The following is a 21654-nucleotide window of genomic DNA, read 5'->3' as shown; positions in this document are numbered from 1 at the left end:
TTTTTTTTTTTTTTTTTTTTTTTTTTTTTTTTTTTTTTTTTGTGCAGTGCCCCTGTAAGGATAGATGGAAAAAGAAAAAATGCTGTTTCTTCTATCACAGCCCCAGGGCCACTTGCTGATCTTTCTTACAGAAATGGGGAGTATTAAAAAATTAATCATGTGTGCAGAAGCATTTCTGACTGTTCATAATCCTGCTTGTTCAGAAACCTTTGTGTTCTTACTGCTTTTTCACAAGAGGAAGACTCGTGCCTGCAGGTGGAAGTTTGTTCTGGATGTTCCAATCTAGAATGATGTACACAGGCCACTAACAGGTCCTATACATGCAGACTTCTAAGGCCACAACTATTCCTAGCTTGATAGAATTAGCGTAAGCATTTTATCCCTATTCATGTCACTGCATGGTGAAGTAACCTTTTCTTTTCCACATTCTATATTTTTTTCACATATCAATCCAATACACTATATTGAAATAATACAGATTTCATTTTAAACCCAGAATCTGGCTTTTTTTTTATAAGGAATGGGATTTACTCTAGGACAAAACAGTTGCTTTAATTTATACGGACTCCATGAAAAAAAAAGAAAGATTTATATTAACTAAGTTTTCATTAGATGGTACTTTGTCATTATGTCCTCCTGTCTGTGGCATCAGGGATGATCAGGGATGATTGGCGTTCTACCTACTAATTTGTTGTAATAAATTTTGATCAATATTCACCCTCAGGATTAATTACGGGTATCACGTTATGCAGACCTTCCTTTTGTATTGCTTTAATCATAATATTTCAAAACTGTGATCTATCTAAATATTATAACGTTATAGATATGTATCATTTCACAACTCCTTACTCACTAAATAGCAGTGTAGCCAAGTAGTGGCTAAAGTGATGGATTCAGAAAAAATATTTGACACACTTCACTCACTGTAGAACATAGGATTCTACTGTCTGAAATAGGTATCCTATTATCTTGTGTTGCATTGCCTCAATGCACAGACCTCAAAGGTACAGTACATTTCACTGACATGTTGGAGAAGGATATGTTACAATTATTATGGAACAACCATTAGTGTCATGGACAGTGTCCTGGTTTTATCTGGAGCAGGATTGATATTGTTCATAGTGTATGATGCTATGTTTTGGATTTAGGAGAACAATGATATTGATAAGACAATGATGTTTTAGTTGCTGCTGAGCAGTGATGTGCAGAGCCAAGGACATTTCAGTTTTCTAGCTTCTCATATTGTCCTGCCAGTGAGGGGACCAGGGGGGGCAAAAGTTGCTGGGAAGGGGCAGAACCAGGACTGCTGACCTAAGTGGGCCAAAGGGATATTCCATGCCATATGACAACATGGGAAAAAAAAAAAAAAACAACAACAACAACCAACCAACCGAAAAAGAACGACAACAAAGCTTAGAGGAGTTAGCTGGGGAGCAGCCACTGCTCAGGGAATGGCATCAATTAGTAACTGGTGAGCAATTGCATTGTATATCACTTGTTTTGTATGTGTATTTATATTATGTATACACACATTTATATGTATATGTGTGTGTATACTTATATAATTATAATTCATGTTATTTCTCTCCTTTTTTTTCTGACTTACTGAATTGTTTTAATCTCAACCTGCAAGTTCTACTTTTTTCCCAATTCTTTTCCATCCCAATAGGAGTGGGGGAGTGAGCAAAAGGCTGTGTGGTGTTCAGCTGCTTGCCAGGTTAGGTGACAACAGATTGAAGCAGAAAAGCTGTATTGAAAAAGCAAACAAACAAACAACACACAAATCTCCTAAGGCATTTCCATAGATATTATTGATGGGTAGGCAGGTAGCCATCCTGCATTGCAACTCACTGACAACCCCACTTGTCCTCACTGTGGGCCTAATTCTTCTAGATATCTTCAGTTGCTGGTAATAATAAGCTCAAAAGAGGTAAGATTCTGTCCTCTGCTCATGCGTTATTTACATCGCACACTAATGATTATCCAGATTAAAATGTCTTCTTTCATCGTGTTTTAAAACTCTACTTCAACCATTTCTCAGATTGCTTTAGCAAATCAGAGTGAAGGTTATGTAACACGTCTTGATTCCTACTTTATTCCTGTTTGGATCAAACCCTGTACTTGAATGTCATTTGCCTCTAAACTTAATCTCTTAGGTTCACCAACTAACCGGGTTTCCACTTTGTTTCAGAAGAACGATCAAAATGATCTAATAATTGTACCGACTTTTGCTAAGGCAACGTTGTATTTCCTCTCTTTTGTTTATTACATAAACTAGTGTTCACACCACATCACTGCAGGCCAAATTTTTCAAGCTCCACATTCATAGTTTTGCATCCTGAAAGTAATCAGCAACTCCATTGTTGCTGCCTCCCCAGTCTTGTTGGGAACACTTGATACAACCAGCATGAGATACCTGGATACATAAAGATTAATTTTAGCACTTAATCTCAGAAAACGAAACATATTTTTTATTGTGTGAGATTAAATATTAACATATTAATTTAGTCTTTTTCCTTTCACTTTTTTCTTTTTTACATAAAAGACAATATATCCTTATTTTAGTATTTGTTGACTATAACTGAAACAATTCATCTATTTTGCTTAAGTTGTGATGGACTTTCACATCATGTTCAAGTTTTTCATAAACTGACTTCAAAGAGATTTTTAGTGATCAGTCTGTAACAGAGAAAGTGACTTTTGTCCCACTTCTAAGTATCTCATGCTACAGATTTTATTTTATGAGTTACCCCAGTTTTGAAGCCAAAGTGAATTTGCAGAGCTTTTGCACAGAATTGTACATTAAACATTATCCAAATATGCCTACAAAAAATGAGGTTTCATTTGATTGACTTGTCCCATTGCAGAGTGTGCACCTGCTGTGAAATGAAGTCGCAGAGAAAAAAAAAGTGGAATAATTTAACTTTTTTATTTGTAAAGATAATCAGGGTTTTTCTGATTACATCTTAACTTCATAAATGTTAAATAACCTATCAGCATCTAGTTGTTGTAAATTATGAAGAAGAGTATTGCTGGGAATATTAACCAAGTAAATCCTTGTTCTTTAGTGAACATGAAAATGTGTTATGGCAGGTTGTCATTGTGCTCATGCTAACTTTGACACCAAATAACAAAACTGCCATTTGCACTTAGGGTAAATTGGTTCACTTGTGCTTTTACGGTTCCTTTTATTCTGACATAAATTTATGAACTCTGGAACTAACCAAGTCATGTGGTTTCCCATCTGACTTTAACAAATATGCCCATTTTGTTTCCTTCAGTCATCAGAGCACACATAGTAGCAGCAGACTGGCTGCAGATGCTAAAGGCGATTCTGGAATATGCAAGGTTTTTTCTTAACACACTACTGTGTTGTCTATTTCTTTATTTTTTAGATTATGAAGTGATCCTCTGATCTTTAGCATTCAATGAATTTCATCAAACTGTGGAAAGATTTCAAGTGAATACTTGAATTTTTCAGGGTACCTCTGTAATTTTTTTTGCAATTTCTTGCTTGCTTCCTCAAAATATTTTATTCTGCTGGATATGCTTATTAGCAATATAATTCCTAATATATTTGCAAGTTTTAGGAGACATTTAACATTTCAGATTTCTTTTTAGCATTCCTGCTGATATATAGACTGAATGCTGGACATGAGTCATATTTCGAACTAGGTGTCCTTTGCAGCATATTACTGATTGGATTCAGTTGTAGTTCTTGTATTTAATCTTCCTTGGGAAACCAGGCATTCTGAACAGTTCAACTTCATAAGTTTTCTGGTGATTTTTTTTTTTTTTTTTTTTTTGCCCAGAGGATGAGCTTACCTTACAAAAAAATCATTTTCTTTCTTGTAGAAGCTATACTATATTTTAACATCATCTCTCAGCTTTCCTCTGTAGTATCCTATACAATTTAAAAATTATCCTTCTATTATTCAGCTCTTCATTATTTTTCCTTAAAAATTTATATTGACAAAATTTTACCTTTGTATTTTTTCTACTTTCTGTCTTGTTCTGCTTTCACCTCTTCTTCAGTGACTAATATCAATATCCACTTTATTCCTGTGAACTGATCATCTGAATCAGTTTGAAGCCATGCATCCACTACAGGGCTATTTTTTTCAGCTGCTTAGAGTAACAGCATTTCCTTTGTCTAGCTTCTAGTGATGCAGCATATTCTTATTTGGAGGGGGATCTTCATCCCATTTTTCTTTCGATAACTGTGAAAACTTGGCATTTCAAATATCTTTCTAATCTTCCAAAGTATATCAGTTGTTTATAGCACTACAGAAATTTGAAATCGCTCCAATTTCTTGTAATTATTTTTTTCCGGTTAATGTGCATATCTACCACACTAGAAAAAAAATCTCTTAATAGCTGCAAAATAATAGTATAAACCTGGACACTTTATCAGAAAAACACCAAAGCCACAATTAGGAGAAAGAATGGGCTTCTTATCCAATGTTACAGAAAGATTCTCAAGGTGCAGACAAGGCAAAGAACTGCAGTCTAATGTAGTTGTACTCTGCATGCCCTTTGCAAGAAAAACAAAGAAACAAACAAAAAATCTTTGAAAAGCCATGCAGGAGGAAACGAGAGAAGAGCCAGGAACCTCTGCCAGTCATTCTGAAGGGATGGCATATGGCTTAGCTTGTTCTCTTGATGGATTTTTCAGCTTCTCAGCCGAACTGAAAACAAGTAATTGACAGCATGGGAAGATGAATAGGGAGGAAAAAAATGTCTGAATTCAAACAAGAGTAAAAATCAGTTTCATTTTCCTTCAACAAAAACTAGAAATTGACAGTTTGTTTTATACCAGCTGAAATGACACGTTTGTTGCCTTAAACTAGTGTATTGTACCTAGTAGAGTAGGCTAAGCACCTACACGGAGGTACTGCTGCTGGGCTAACAAGGGATAATTTGCTAAATGGTGGCAATTCACTTCTTTGATCATATGACTCTGTACTCCAAAAGCGGTGCTTAGTAGCTGTTAGCCCTCCAAAATAAAGAAATACAAGCAGCCTGATTCTCAGTTATAAGGTCGCTCCTCTTCCCCAAAGTAGCAATTGCAACACTTGAATTGACTGAAGAGAATTTTGATTTTTAAGTAAGGACTGTAATGTGTATCCTCCAGTTGTGATCTGCAGGTGGATCTTTTTCGGCTTATATTTAAATGGTTTTAGTTTCCGAAAGAGGCTGTAGGCAAAACCTCCAGAGGAGCTTGCTTTTAAAATTGCATATGATGAATGTCTCTTTGAAGTTGTCTTACACTGGTGTATTTCAGATAATCACTGGTTCTTCTGTGTCACAACAGGGATATTCACTGTCGATACGCCTTTGGAATACAACGTTTTACTGAATGCAAGCAGTCCCTCTCTGCTAGTGAAGCCAGCAGGTCAGGCACATTTTGCTTTTGTGGATGGCCTAGATCCCTTCACCCTGTATGAGATAAGAATACAAGCATGCCAGAATGGTAAGAGGTTTTTTTAAAAGACTCACCTCTGTGACTGGTAGGAAATGGAGATTTGCCAGACAGATTCAACTCAGCAGAACAGATAAAATCCTATTTCTACATCAGAGTGAAATGTTTACCTAGTAAAAAGAAAGCCTAGCACTGAATGTAGCATTAAATATTTCTCCATGTTATATCATGAATAATTTACATGGAGATTTAAAAAATGAGTTTTACCCACTATGTGCCATTTTATTACAAACTCTTCACAAATAGCTTAACAGTTTTTGAAAATGTGCGCACAGAACAAAATGGGTTCTGCAGCTGTTCACCTGGAAGATATAGTAATCATAAAGATACTATGGAAGAGCCTAAAGATTACAAAATTTCTTAAACTTAGTAGAAAATTTCAAAATCCTATTCAAATCTTTCTACAGTGATACCTTGGAACCAATTATCTTCACACCTGTATTGGAGAAAGTCAGGAGAACTTCACTGATGAAGTTGCACTTATTTAAATGAGTGTTTAATAATGAAAGTGGGTGAAATGAGGCAGCATTTCATCAGGAGCTTTTTGCCCTGAGATTCATCCTCTTTTACTGTATTATCTGTTATTTCTGGTAGCCTACTTTAGAAATGCTCAGTCCTGAACTACATCTCAAAGAAAAAATTGATGCTAATAGAAGAAAAAAAAGGAGATTCTGTCACTGTCATTCTAGTATGTTACTGAAATCCCACTTGGCTCCTCCTCAAATTTCTCTTAAAACATTATTTTAAGATTCTATCACTGATGTTTATCTTACTGGCCTGGGGACGTTGTTGCACATTATAAAGACCATTAGGAGATCCCAAAGAGTTTTATGGGGGCAGAATAACAGTTGTGATTAGACAGTGTTTGAAGCAACATCTAAATAATTTAACTTGGAAAAGAAACCCCAACCAGTGATTATTTAAATACCTTTTATTTTTTATTTTATCACAACTCATAAAGTGTCCTCTTGGTTTTTGCTTCCTTGGATGATTTACTGTCTTCATCATGTAAATGTAGCCCTCTAGGGAGTTTACTTGGAGAACACATTTATTTTCCTGTATTTTGAACTTTTAAAATGATTTGTTTTGTTGAGGAAGAAACTCTCATCTCTGAACAAATTTCTGGGTTTTGTAGGTGGATGTGGAGTGGGTGGTTGCACATATTCAAGAACTGCTGAAGCACCTCCTCTAGAATTGAGCCCACCTACGGTTAAAGCAATGGGATCTGCACTCATAGAAGTGAAATGGGCACCACCTAAGAAACCAAATGGCATCATTACCAACTACTTTATCCACAGGTAAATGCTTTATCACCTCAGATTCTATAGCCATACTGAACTGCTTGATTCCTTGATACATTAGGAGGTAAAAAAAAAAAAAATATGGAAGTATACGATAAAGTTTTTCTCCTTTCTTTCCAAACGTTGTGTTAAGATGCTATGTATGGATGGACATGTTGAGAATAAAAACTGAGAGAAGAATCACAGTCCAGATCTTCAAATAACAAAAAGCAGGTGAAAATACATTTTCAAAAATTTGAAAGGACAGATAAAAATTGTAACATAGCTGCTCCTATTGTGGTTACTTACACCAGTAGGTACAGTCTTCAGCCCACTGATAAGTCAGTTGAGAAATGTGGAGTGGAAACAGGAGTAACTCAGTATTCTTGAAATTTTCAAACCCAAAAACAGTATTTGGATTCCTAACACAGAACAATTTTCTAAGAGGAATTATGTTCCTGTTGTTAAGTAAGTAAGTAATCTGGAGTGTGATTATAGCACAGTTTCATTCTATAAAATCTTCCAATTAAATTACAGCTCTTTATGTTCCTTGATGTTCATTCTCAGCTGTCTGGAAGGCTGACTGACATTCTCACTCCCTTTGAGGGGCTTCATAAGCTCTGTGTGAAGATTTTCCTACATAGATACTCGTGTTTAGGGAAGTATCAAAGTAGCAGAGCGCTGTGCCCATTGATCCTTTAAAACCTTCCTGAAGAGATCCTTCTAGAATAGCTTTAGAAAGTCAGAGGACATAAAACTCAAGCCACATGTTGGACAGGGATTAAAACTCTGAAGTTCCTGTTTTTTTTTCCAACTACAAATATGTGTGGTGAGCACATGCTGGGCTGAACCTGACTTCTTACACAGAGTTTGGGATGCTTTACCATATTAGAGCTTCAACTGAGAAGACAGAGAACCAAATTACCTTCTTGAATCTGCAGTGTTTATTGATGTAAATTCACTTTCATGATAAGTACATTAGTAGTCTCTAAAAATTCCCACTCTCTTGAAATGTCCTTTTGTTTGCTATTTTTTAATTGTCTGACCAAAAAATACCAGGTCTCCCTCCTGTAAAAAGAGAAACAAAGTGTGTGTTATAGCTTAAGACATGTCCTCAGTCTGTTGGTTTTGTAAATAAAGCTGATGATTACTGCTGCTATTCCATGGCAGCCATAGAACGGGAAAACAGGAAATATAATGCAGAAAGCCTGCTTCAATGAAAAATACTGTAAATTGAATTTGACAGCATTTGATGGCATTTGATTATTCTAGTCACAGCCAAACAATGATATAAAGAGTAATATGAAACAGAATGTGTTACTGCCTAGCAGACTCAAAAGCAATAAACCTTCCTGCAATGTGACACAATCACTTCACAATCATAATTGTAGCCTGTTTGATACCTCTGAGTACAGCAGAAGGGCACTGACTGACATAGATACATTTTGTTTTTTATTTAAAGTGAAATGAAAATGGCGCACTGGGGCTCCAGATACAATCGTTATATTCACCTACATAGGCATGAATCACTTGGCAGTTATTTCAGCTGAAGTTTAAATGTGCTTAGACAACAACAATATCAAATCTTTCTCAGATAGCTGCAAAAAAATCAGAAATGGGATGTAAGCACATAGTTTTTTTTCATTTTGTAGCCACACATAGCCTTACATTGTTACAGCAGCAAGGCTGCATTATTTCCGTGGGAAGTTATGGCATGTATTTTTTTCTTCATCGTGTACCTTTTTCTTACTGCATCCGCACCAAAATAAATTCATTAAACCTGGAATGTTTGGGGAGTTAGAGTGCGTGTGTGTGCACATCTTTGCATTAAAATGACAAGACTCATGCTTGCTCCTCAAATTGTAAAATCACTGGTGTGTTTGCAGCCATTTTGTTAGAAACTGAAAATTAAACTACTAGTCTAAGATAATAGAGACCATGATGTTTTATTTTGTATTCATATAACAATCTTAAACACAGATCTGAGGCTTTTAAAGTTTTCTAGCAAGGACTGGCTTAGAAGAGATGGGAATGATAAGATGTGGTCCATGAGACAATCCCCCATTCCACTCCTCTTTTCATTCATCATTATGTAACATCCTTGTGCTCTGGAAAAAAATAGTATTATGGAAATAAGTGATGTATTTCTTCTTTTAATAAGACACAGGTAACATCGGCTAATGGAGCTGCTCTCTACTGACCACCAGCATGTCATGTAGGATGTAGGAGGTGACTCAGTATTGCCTTTAAAATTATAAGGAGTTGGGTTCAAATCTGGCTTAAGGGAGTTTCTGAATTTTGTGCTTAAGTCTCAGCATCAAGTTCTGCAAGATTATGTTATTTAGTACAAATATGTGAGTCTGTAATCTAGCTCTCATTAGCTGAGCAATTCTGACACAGAAAAAACAGGCAATTTTAGACAGAGGAGATGTCTCCATGGTTGTTGATTGTTCTAACTTGCATTATGGGGGCTTCTAAGCTGATTCTGTATGAAAACTTCACTGTTTACACTTGTGGTCTTAAATGTGAACTACACCAGAGACAAGGCACACAGATCTAACCATTATGGGTGAATGTATGAAGGGGTACAAGAACTACTGAAGAGTTTTATTCGTACCTGTAATTGGTATAATACCTAATCTAACTAACTGTGCATTGCATGCAGTAATCTCAGTTTCCTTTGGTTGATTTTCTTTATGTTAACAATTGTAAATAGAAAAAGAAAGAAAAATGTTAAAATATACGAGCAACAATAGTATAGGCTTGTAACCAAACGGCAAGTAAGGCTGCTTTGTTTAGTTGGATATAAAATTGTAGAGGGGGATTATTGTTGATGTTGCATTATTCCTCCCCAAAATGATTTGAGAGCGTTTTACTCCAGGGCCAACAAGCACCACACAAACACATACTTTTGTTGCACAATGACAGATAAATATGTGGGTAAGAATTCTGGATTGACCTCAGGGGTTCACAGAGTATCCCTTCTACATAAGGCGGCTGAGGAGTCAGAGTTGCAGTTAGCATTGCAGCCCTCTGCATATAGCTCTATTAGACATCTGTCACAAAGAAGATTATATTTTCCTCTTCATGTCATCTTGCTCCAATTGGTTGTGGGGCAGGGAGAATCTGCCCTTATAAAAATAACTGTATCTGAGCATCTTTAAAACGAATGTGAGCAGCAAATCAGACTATGTAGATTAAGAGACAGCTTCCAGCTCTTGGAAATGTTATTCTCCTTTGCAGCTCATTGTACATAAGAAACACTTCCAGTTAAATGAGCAGTTGAATCTTAAATCTTAAGACGATTGAAATGATTACAGACTGTTCAACCACTTCTGTTCAAAGTTTATTCATACATGAAGATATTCTGGTTTTTAGCATCACAGATGGAACCATTTACCTAACCATAAGTTTCATTCATTAAATATTCAACAGTAATAAGATCTAAATACTTAACCAGACTGCATTGTACAGATTTGCTTGTGGATGAGATTACAGTTGGTGGCAAATTTGATCTTCCAGTGTGAAAAACTGTTTATCACAGACTTTGTAAAATTTATAAAACATAAATGTATGCATTCATTTAAGTGCCACAGCGCTTGGCCAGACAAGACAGGTATTAAATGCAATTTTATTGCACTATAACATACTCTCTATTATCGACAGAGATCTTTAGGCATGTTTTTTGAGTACAGAGGGAGAGGATTATGCATTTAGGTGCGGGAAAAAGGTGTAGTAGTGGTTCAGCATTCAGAATTGTGCCTTATATCAAGTCAGTGAGCAAGATCCAAGGGATAGTTCTGCACTGGGTTTATACTAAAAACATTTGATGGAATTTTGGGGTCAAAAAGAAATTTTGTACCCCCATTCTATTTCATTGTGTTGCAAGAGAGAATTGCTAGGGAATCTTTCAGGTTTGTTCTACTTGACATTCTTCAACCACTTCTGATGGTTGAACACAATTCTCAGTATCAACACATCTTATAATTTGCACCTTTTACCGCACAAGAGATCTCTTACCTCAAAAGTCCTGTTCTGAGGTAGACAGTCTACACAGTGCCCATACGGCCTTATCTCAGAATTAGGCAAAAATTTTCTTGTTTCATGTAAGAAAACAGTGTGCTCATACATGCCTTATATATGCACAAAGAATGAATACACTGATGCGTACACAAATGGATTCTTTATATTTTTCACATTTTTATTTATGTACGTAGATATGTATTATTACAAAGCAGCTAAGATTATCCATTTTTAAAAACAGTTGCATTATGTATTTTTCAAGTAGTACCTAGCAGTGCTAGAAAGATAAAAGCCAACAGAATTCTGCAAAATGCAAGTTTTCTCTTGCCAAAAAAATATTCTTCAGCTTCTGTGTGCGTGTAGTGATGATGACACCTGGTAGAGACAAACCAATTTTATTTCTGCAAATTTGCCCTACTTGCAATAAATGTGGCAGATAATGTAATTTGTTTTTTTTTTTTTTTGTTTTTGGCAAGAAGGGTGAAAGTGCTTTTATGTTTTGCAGAGGCTAAGGTTCTTGTGAACAGTAAGAAAAATACTTAAATTCATTGCAGTACAGCACAGCCGTCACTGAGATTTATCACAGTGTTTAAATGTAACCATCTTAATTTCACACAAACATTTTTATGCCAAGTGAAAGAATTGATTTGATAACTTGGTTTTGAAGATGAGTGCTTTCCTTTTTACATCTGTTGTAAATAATGTATTAGAAGAGGCCACATTAGAAAAATGGTGAGGCTCATCTGTAATCATCTCTGATACCCAGAATATCTCCAGGTTCAACACAAGCAGATATTTGGTAGGGATGTGTGCTAAATATACAAATATGTGTGGGTATGTATAATCTATATATAAATCAACAAAAGGTAAGTAAAAAAAAAAAAAAAAATCCATATCCAAAAGCCAGTTAGCTGTCTTCATATATCTTACTTTGTATTTTTGAACAAGTTTGTATTTTTGAAACAAAAACAGCACTGGAAAAATATACCGTTTATTATTAAAAGAACTCTGTGATATTTTAATGAGTTTTTGTGATAGGGCTGCAAATTCTGCTGAGTTGTTTATGCACAAGACATTGCTTGTTCCACTTGCAAGAGTAAATGGGATGTTTATTGTGAACAAACTAGAATTGAAGTGTTCAACTTTGGTTTTGAGGCTGTGTTAGAATATTTATCCCTTACTGCCTACGTAACATTTTGCTATAATAATTTAGGGTGAGTTTTCCGTAAGTGAGCAATCCTAAGGTGCATACCTCCAGTAATGTTTTAATTTTGAGAAATGTTGAAAAAATTGCACCTATATTATAATCTAAGTCTTTACTTTTCAGCTAAAATAGATTTCAAATTTCACTTTCCAAAATTTTAAAATTCTCATATCTGATGTATTCTATCCTGGAAGAACAATGTGCCATCAGATAATGCAAATCTGATAGCATGGAGTGTGACAGCACACCTGTTTGAAATGTGTTTTGTGGTATCCTTCTCAATGAAGGAGAATAATGATTAAATAATTGCCAAAAATTCTTTTTCACACCTGAGCACCTAACAGAGGTTCACAGAAATACTTGCAGAGATGAGTAAGCAGTTCCTCGCATGTGCGTAATGAATAAAAATGTGTTCTGTACTTTTGTGAGCTGCAGGATGAACTTTGAAATTCATTATCTGCTACAGTGTGACTGTTAAAAGTTATTTTCAATTTTAAATGAATTGTCTTTGATTTCATTTCAGACGTCCTGTGGGCAGTCAAGAAGATCTGCTTTTGTTCATCTGGGCTGAGGGAGCTTTGGAATTTATTGATGCATCTGATGCTCTACAGCCTTTTACTCTCTATGAGTATCGTGTCAGAGCTCAAAATGCTGTGGGGTCAGTGGATAGCCTGTGGGCTTCAATCCAAACTCTCGAGGCTTCCCCATGGGGCATGGCAGCCCCTTCAGCACAAGCAACAAGTGCATACTCGGCGCGGCTGAATTGGACCCAGCCTGTGTTTCCCAATGGTGTTATAACTCTGTATCGAGTCGTCTATCAAGAAAAGCGTAGTGATCCAACATTCAGCATCCCAGCTGTTACAGCGCTAACTGTGACGGTAAGAACTGGCCAAGAAAATCAGGCTTGGGTTGTTTTTGTGCTGTTTTGATCTCTGTGGCATTTTAAAATCTCATTTTACATGGATTTGGAAAGTGGAGTTTCCCAATTGCCAGTAGTTTGTTGTTATAAACTTTGGGATTAGTCCAGTGAAGACTGAAACATTTCATATTAATGTTAATCTTTAGTAGATTCAAGTCAGTTGCTCAAAAACATACACAGCTCGTGCCTGGAGGGCATGCATCTAACTTTACCTTACTCAGAAAATACTGTCTTCAGATTTTTATCTGACTGTCAAAATAGTTCTAGAACATTTGCACGAACAAAAACGGTCCTCCTTGTATGTCATGCCGTTTTTTTTAATTCAGTTGGAATCATAAACTGAGTGAATTCATTAGTAATTAAGTAGTTTACATATGCAAAGCATTTGCTCACATACACTTTTGTAAAGATTCCCTTCTTAATTCATCAGTAACGAACACAGATCTATTACTTTCATTACACTTACCATGAAACGTTACTTTTGCATTGCTAAGATACCTTTCCCTTTGAGGGACTTTGCAAACATGACTATCTGTATTACTTTTCTATGCAGTATGTGGAGGGATATTAGGGAAAAGGTATGAGAACAGTGGGTAAACTGGTGAAGGAAGTGGTGGTTGTGTTTTGTGCAGTTGCCACTACCGCTCCTATCTATATACGATATCCCAGTCTTCCTACAGAAAGACAGCACCTAGTCAGGTGATAGAACTGTACTGCTGTATCTTAGGATAGCTGCTGTGTTTGGCAGTCTCCTGAAAATAAGGTTTTATAAAATGCTTAAGGTGGTTTTAACAAAGTTAGGTTTCCACAGCCGTGCGACCTCAACTCCACAAACCTAGGATTTTGCCTAAATTAAATTCACAGTCCATGTTCTTACTGGATAATGCTGAAAAGCCACTGAACTTTTAATTAAGCAATTAATTAGCGTTCTGTTTGACAATCATGTAGGATCGTAAAGTACAATCTCTGGAATACCCAGTAGTAACCTTGTAGTAACAACCTTAGGCAAACCTTGACAAGAAAATATGGGAGAAGTTTCCAGTTCAGGAATCTCATGTACTCTTCGAAGTCCAAACATATTAAGTTTGTAATATGTCCTTCTGAAACAGAAGACAAATCTTGAAGAGAATGCTAGGAATATGTCCTTTATGCACCTGAAAGCCTGAAGTTATATTTCCAATATACAGTGTGGTAGCTTTTAAAAAGTAGATTGGAATTCCCAAGTTATTGAATTTCACTAGAATTGTTGTATTTCACTCCCTTAACTTGTTTTTAAAAAATAATCACAATCATAATTGTGATGAAACACCTACGATTTTAACACCAGCAAAATGGTAGGGCTTCTCCTAACACCCTACTTCAGCAGCATGCAGTGTGTTGCTGAGCATCAAAATTGACCTGGCCAGTGATGCATTGTAATGTCTTCTAAGCATGCCAACAACAACACAAAACGTCCAAGATGGTTGTAGTGTGGGTAATAAAACCTACCAAAACGACCCTTTAAATAATGTTGCCACAGACTGTTTCTTTAACAGCATCAGTTAAAGGTCTTTTAAATTAACAAGCTATTATTTACTGAATTAGTGTTTTCCTGGCTTCAAAATCCTTTTCTTTCCTCAAACACCATCCTGAATCAAAATTACGATCTGGCAGCATATGTATTGCTACTCTACTAGGGCTGTGGTGGAGCTGACTTGCATGTTTTTTGTACTGTGTTTTGTCATGAATTTTATCAAATATTTATGGTCACTGAAAGTAATGCCTCCTAGTTATTTCCATGGAAACTACTACAAAGGATACAAAGAATACAATAACACTGTTTGATAGAGCAAACTCTCAGCTACAAAGCTCCATTTTCAACAGTCACCACCATTAGCTGTGCATTTTCACCAGATGACAAGATCCTTCATGCTGTGCTAGTAAAATCTGCATGGCCATCCAGAACGTGGCTTGTCTTTCATGTTGTTGAAACCACTGCTGAAATACACTCCTCACCACCTCATTGTGCTCACATTCACTGTTTGGCCTCTATAAGTGCTCAGCAAGCATTGATGGATATCAGTGAGTGCCATTTTTTCTGTGTGGAGCAATTCAGCAACACACTTCTGCTTCATATGCACTTCCATGTTAGATGCAATTGTGTCAGACTGCCCCTCTGCTGCCATCTGTCACATGGCAGCAAAATGTAAGGAAGTGTTGAGGAGAAGGTTCTACCTCTAGTGCCATACCGCAGGTATCCACCTCTGACACTGTAGGCCAACATAATAGGAGGCATTACATTTGGATCAGCCCTTGTAGTTTTTGCCAGTTTTTTTTTTAATTATTATTTATTTTTTAATCGTTAAATATTGTGTTACCTTCTGGGGAGAAATCTTTCTACAAAGCCCTTCCATCAGTTGCACTTACTGTTGCAATTGCATTAACTCAGTGGAGTTATTGCTGATTTATACTGAGAAGCTGAGAACTGAATCCTCCCTCTTCTGTTCTGAATATAGCGGAACTAAAGCTTTGAATCAAAGTTATTGACACAGTGCATAGAGTCCTGTTATCAAAGATATCTTGTGGAGGTCAGGTCAATTATCCCAACAGGCAAAAACCTGGACAGCAACTTTCAAAGTTATAGCCCCTTTAAAACAGAGTTTTATCATGAAATTGCTGAAATACCCTTAACTGTAGCTTTGTGAATGAGACACTTTAATTAAAATGTAATTTTATTGAAGGAACTAGCATTTCAATGATTAAACTTCTGCCCCTTTAAAATATAGCTTTCAGGGGTACTAGGCTAAATCATTTAATCTCCTAAAGCATCTCTATTGGAGCTCCCTCGTGGGATACACCATTAGTCATTCTCTCACACAAGCTTCCATGTTACAAGCAAGACTTAAAGTATTAAGCGAGCAATGAGTTCGGTCCTTTATTTAATCTGTTAGACTCCATTTTTATCTCATTAGATTATTCCAGAAAAAAAAAAAAAAAGCAGTGCTAGAATCACATTAGCCAATCCCACCCTCCCTCTTATTGGTCATACCATGGTTGTCTGCAATGAGACCTAAAGCTTGGACTGAAGTCCAAACACTATCCTGATGGCACTGAAGGATACATCTAATTGCTAATGCCACTGCAGGCCATTCTAATGGGGCAATTTCTTTTCTGCCCATTTCCAAGGCAAATGGGGAGCATCTTCTGTGTTTCCAAATCATTTTATAGTTTTATGTAGGCTACTTTCCTGTTTCTTCTCCAGTGAAAGTGTATTAATCTGTATTTGAACTGATGTGTCAATGTTATAGCTGTCCAGTATTGGTAAGGTTATCACTGACCACTTTAAGCACTGCCTGTGGAGATAAAAATGAGATCTCCACTCTGCTACCATGCACATGTATGAGGATTCCCCTGCAGCATCAGTTGCTGATGCTGTACATGTCAGCCTTACTGAGGGTTTGCTGTTAAAAAGTAAACTTCCCTGGCTTGTTTGGCCAGGAGTATACTGACGGGTGGTAGGTGACAGCAAGTTAAATTGATGTTTTGGTTTATGTGCAGAACAAAGTCAAATCAAGACTGGTTACAGCAGTGCAAGCTGCTTCTACAAAGTCTTCCACTTCGTTTTAACCCTCTAAAGGGAGAAGTGTCTTGTTGACAACACTAATGTCAGACAGATGCGCTCATAGAGGAATGGATTGACATTAAGTTCTCATTTACAGAAACCTGCATAAAATGACCAGATTGACAAATCAGACTGTTTCTCTTGTGAGCACAGGGCTTAAGCTTGTGAATGTAGGAATCAGAGCTGATTTCATTGTAAAGCCAGTGTCAGAAAACAGCAGCAAATCATCAGAGTTGTGTAGCCACTGCATGTCAAATGTTGCTGTGAGATTCAAACATGGGTGAGTTTGGACTTCTGCTCAGTAGATGTATTGCAGATATGTAACGCTGTCCTCCTGTGACAATTGTATCAAGTAGTTGGTTGCTTAATGTAAGAGAATTCAAACAGGCCAAGAAGATGAGTAAAAAGTGCAATATGGAGCTGTTAAGAATTCTTGGAGAAGGACAAGAGGAAGCAAGGGTTGTACAGAAAAACCCTGCCTGCATTCAGCAGTGACCCCTGTTGTTGTTCTGCAGAATTAAGGCTTTTGCATGTCAAGCCTGCCTTCTTCCAGAATGCAATAGAGAGGTGTGAGCATTAGAAAGCCTTCTTCCTTGGGAATCTTATATCTGTGCCTACCTAGAAACATAGGTCTATTCATGTTGTGTTTTGCAGTGTGAAGCTCTTAGGCCAGATTTTTCCTACTAAGTTTTTTTTGGCATAGCTATGTCAGCTTGGGGTGTAAAAAATTAACATGTCTCTTAGCTGATATCACTGCACTGGCAAAGCCCTTGGTTTGGATGCAGCTATACTAACAGCTGAGAACATATGTTGGCTTACTTACATTATGTGGGGAGATGGTATATAACTACACTGGCCAAGCTCCTCTTGGCAGATGCTTCATCTCTGGTAGGGAAATCTGTAGACATATTGCAGAATAGCAATAATAATAGAGGCTTTGGTAGGAAAATAAGGCTTTGGCTTGCATGATTATGCTTTTACATCCAGACACTAATTTGTACATTAAATATATAACTAGAATAAAGAAATAATGACTGCTTACTGTAAAACTTCATATATAATATATTGTTATCAGAAGAAAATCTAAACACACCAGTATTGCCATTTACACAAGCCTTCTAAGCAGGATTACAGACCTCTTGAATCTTGCATCCAGAGTTACTACTTTTCTATTTATCACTTTCAGAAGTACTTAATATATCTGTACTTAATCTTTCATTTCTGTTTCCTCTTATAGATCGTTGGCCACTTGACAATGTTGGATGTATCACTTTAATAATAGCATTATTCAGTAGTGCAACATGTAGGACTTCACATTACAGCTTCCCTATAGAAGATAAAATGTAGACCACAGCTGCCAGAATAAGAAAAATATGCCAAAGAGTAGGAGTGGTATTATACATACCTGTTTCAGATGCCTGAGAAACTGGCTGAATTGTAAGAAAGCAAGATGAGGGTAAATGGAGGAGTCCCTGCACAAGCCATAAATTCAGAAGATATGCTACTTAGTAAAGAATGAAAGCTGTGAACAGCAGTGGAGGGCAAAAGTTAATTGGGCTCCATACTGCTGTTAGGGAGAGGAAAGTAGCCACAACCAGAAGCAAGATGGCTGCTCCAGCAACGCCCTAGTACAGCCAAAAGATCATCTCTTTAGCTCTGCAAGGGCTTCTGGGTTAGGGGGAAATCATACACAGGTGACTAATTTTTTTATGGTTCACAGCCGATCAAAGTGAAATTCAGCAGCTGTTCAGGACAAGTGACCACTCTAACGGCTGTAATATAACCTGCTAAATAGAGAGGGAATTGCATGAGAGCAAGAGGTTAGCTGTGATTATCGGCAGGTGAGTGCTTTATTGAAGTTGAAAGACCATTAACATTGATGGAGTAATTATTTCAACTTGAAAGTAATTACCTTGATGGGTGATAACTTCTCCAGTGTTCCCAGATTTGATTGGACCAAACAATTGTGAACTCTTGAAGCCTAGAAAAATATTACAACAATACTGCAATGTTTAAATTACTGAAACCACTGTTAGAGTATTTTAATTATGCTTAACAGTGAAAAGATTTTAACTTGCAACAACTGGTGACCTCTCATGTATAGAGACATTTGCTTTCTAATTCCAATGAAATGACCCACACCTACCACGTGTGTGCTATATGTGATGGGTTTGCAAATGAATCATGTGATTTAAAAGCAATTTTTAAGATTCAGAGCCTCGTTAGCACAGTTTCAGGAAGGGCTCGTACTGGAATTGCAGTAATTGTTTTATTTGCCAGGAAAGCCTGTCTTCAGATTGAAGTCTGGTATGCTTACTCGGGATGAATACAGGACGAGTGCTCCTTCACATTGAAGGCTGTTTAAAAAAAGAAGGAAGCGTGAGAGGCAATCTGTGTCTCACAGACTCTGTTGTTTCCATGCTGCTGCAGAATATGCTGGATTTGGCACTACAGCTCTGTTTAAATAAGCATTTGGATTGGCACTACGATGCCCCTCCAGAAACTGATTAAGTGCTTCAGTAAGCCCCACCTATCAAGACAGACATGTAGAATTGCCTAATTAGAGCAGAAAGGACAAAATGGATTGTTGCACAACTTCAATGATTTTGAAGTACTACGGTAATAGAACTGGATGAGAAAGTGAGAAAGGAAGAGCAAGAGACTCGAGCTCACTTCTATTTATACCATAGTAACCACGACTACTTCAGCATCTCCCTGGATGCTTTCAGTAGCCTCAGAAACATTACTTTACATCCTGGGGAGCTCTGCCAAGAATTAAGGAATCATTGCTAGTTAGGATTCAGGGCAGTAGGGAAAGGTTTACCTGGCATCTGTGAGGTCTGAATATGTGAAGGTTACAGCAAAGGAGTTTATTTCGTTACTTATTTTCTTCAATATTTTCTCCCTTATTCAGTGTGAAATGTGAAGTTAACATAACTTTGCCCTTTGAAAAAATCTTAGGCCAGAAGTAAGATTGGTGATAGAATTGTGTTTGCCCATGTCTAATCACACAACCCACGTGATTGTGACTAACATGACTCAAATAGACAAGTGGAGTAGATTTTTGTGAGTAATACAGGACTAGCAGATTCCACATCTCATAACAGTTTTCCTTGATTTGTCCAAACTGTAGATGTATCATGTGTTTTCATGTCAGTACTTTCTAACATAGTAATAATGAAAAAAAAACAACAGTATTTTGATAGTTTCTTCCAGAAGTTATAGTTATTTCACAATCTTCATACATTTTCTGTTCTTCTTCCTGCTGCTTCAAACATACTCCCAGTTATTATTTAATTTTTCCTTGACAGCCTGGTCTATGAAGTAAGGCTTCCTTTCCGAAAGAAAGAATTATAAGTTCCTTAGCTTTTTTCTTTATATAAGTGATATATTTTTTTTCTTCTTAATTTAAAGATTGATTCAGTCAGTCCAGCTCCTGCCGTATTGCTTAGAGACTCCATTTAATATCAGATTGGAGTTTAACTCCTCTTGCTTCCCCAGGATTGGGCGTATCACAGAGTGGCATATTGGGTTCTCTAATATGGCTGAGTAACTGCAAGGTGAACCTGTGGATCTGTGTGCCGGTGGGCATAAGAAAGAGCAGTGTAAAGGCTGCTCAAATAGCAACATCTGCCAGTGAAGCTCCTGAAGTCACTTTCAGCTGCAGAGAAAGTCAATTGATTAGAGCAGAATGTCTGGATCAATAGGTAATTTTTTTCTACAAAGAAATTACTTTTCTTTTTGGAAATATCTGGCATATTTTATCCTTGGGTTTCTCCTTGTGCAGGATCCAGTTTTTACCCATTCTATAATTATTTTTCGCTGAGTGAGACACATGTAGTGTCTAGTCTTCCAAGAGATGTTTACATTGTCTAACTTCAGGGCATCTAACCTAGATTAGGGCACGAAATTTCTCTACATGAAGCCTCCAGAACAACTGAGGCACCATCAGGCTGCAGCTGTTTGTACTACGTTGCTTTCCTCTAGTGCGTTTGTGTTCCACCAGCATCAGGCTAAAGAAGGTGGTTGATTTTAAACTGAATAACCAGCTGTTTCTTTTTCTAATGGGACTATATAGGTAGACAGATCTAAAAGATGGCACCTTCCAACAGAAGGTGGTACTGGGCAGCAGTCCGGAAGTGGTAACCTCTTTTTTGTGCAGCTGTTGTCGTAAGAAAGTAGGCAACTCCATGACTAGTGTCATGCCTAAGCACAGAATACCTAAAATGGGACTGTGTATATGCTACATATTCTGTTTCTCTATATATGCTTTTATACGTGCTTTTTTTATTTTTAATGCTTTTTTTTTTTTTTCTATGATGTATTTCCATAACGCTTGCATTTTACTTGAGAAAACATGAACAAGTTAATCAGCTGCTGCAGAAAAACATCATTGGTGGGGTGTTTTCTAATTTGTAAAAACAAAACAAAGGCTCCCACAAACTTTTACCTATTAAAGTATGATTTGATAAGAAGATGTAAGGGGCATTCTTCCCTTTGTGCCATACTGTGTTTGACTGCGCTAAGTCTGCTTTAAAAATAAGATTTTGATAAGTTGTAGATGCTTTTTTCATATATTACTAAGATATAAAAATAGAGGAGGAAATTTGCTGGGTTAATATGTACAGCTGTTTTTTCCAATTAGATATGTGTCTAAAAATGCTTAATTGGATTTGACTACATTTTAATTCACATTTAACCAACATTCCTAAGTGTTAAGTTATCAGGCAATTCCAAGATAACTCTCTTTGTCTGTAAAGTCATAGGGCAGCTTCCTAAAATCCCCAGGGTCATGTCCAACAGCTACAGATACAGGACTTCTTCAGCAGAAAATTAGAAAGGTTTCTCCTCCCTCCCCCCCTTTGCATTTCCTGCCCTGCTAACCTCCACAGATAACATTTTTTCTTCAAATTGGCCTAGCAGTGTTATGTTACATGGTTATAACTGATGCAGAATTTTCACAAGTATTGTGTAATTTAATAAATACAGAATCTTACCCCTTTAAAAAAATATGTATAAAAGCAAGAGCCAGCCATATAACTCAAGGGATTGGTAATATAATATAGAGCCTTTTACCACTAGGGACTCCATTTGAATCTAATCCAGGTCTACAGTCACCAAAGTCATTCTCATCAAACAGCCGTT

At 36.8% G+C, this 21654-nt stretch overlaps 1 protein-coding gene across 1 annotated transcript in view; it reads left to right on the top strand.

Annotated features, from left to right (window-relative positions):
* The window catches only part of USH2A (usherin), a 394411-nt gene that overhangs the window by 328213 nt on the left and 44544 nt on the right, over nt 1–21654 (top strand). Inside the window, exons 61-63 of the mRNA XM_042878308.1 lie at nt 5315–5473; nt 6618–6780; nt 12513–12867. Of these exons, the coding sequence (XP_042734242.1) occupies nt 5315–5473; nt 6618–6780; nt 12513–12867 (677 nt within the window). The remainder of the gene's footprint in view (nt 1–5314; nt 5474–6617; nt 6781–12512; nt 12868–21654) is intronic.

Source organism: Lagopus leucura, unplaced genomic scaffold (assembly GCF_019238085.1).
Source record: "Lagopus leucura isolate 7727_CA_CO unplaced genomic scaffold, USGS_WTPT01 Super-Scaffold_73, whole genome shotgun sequence".
NCBI lineage: Eukaryota > Metazoa > Chordata > Aves > Galliformes > Phasianidae > Lagopus > Lagopus leucura.
Note: the sequence above shows the minus strand (reverse complement) of the source record. Positions and strands in the feature narration are given on the sequence as shown.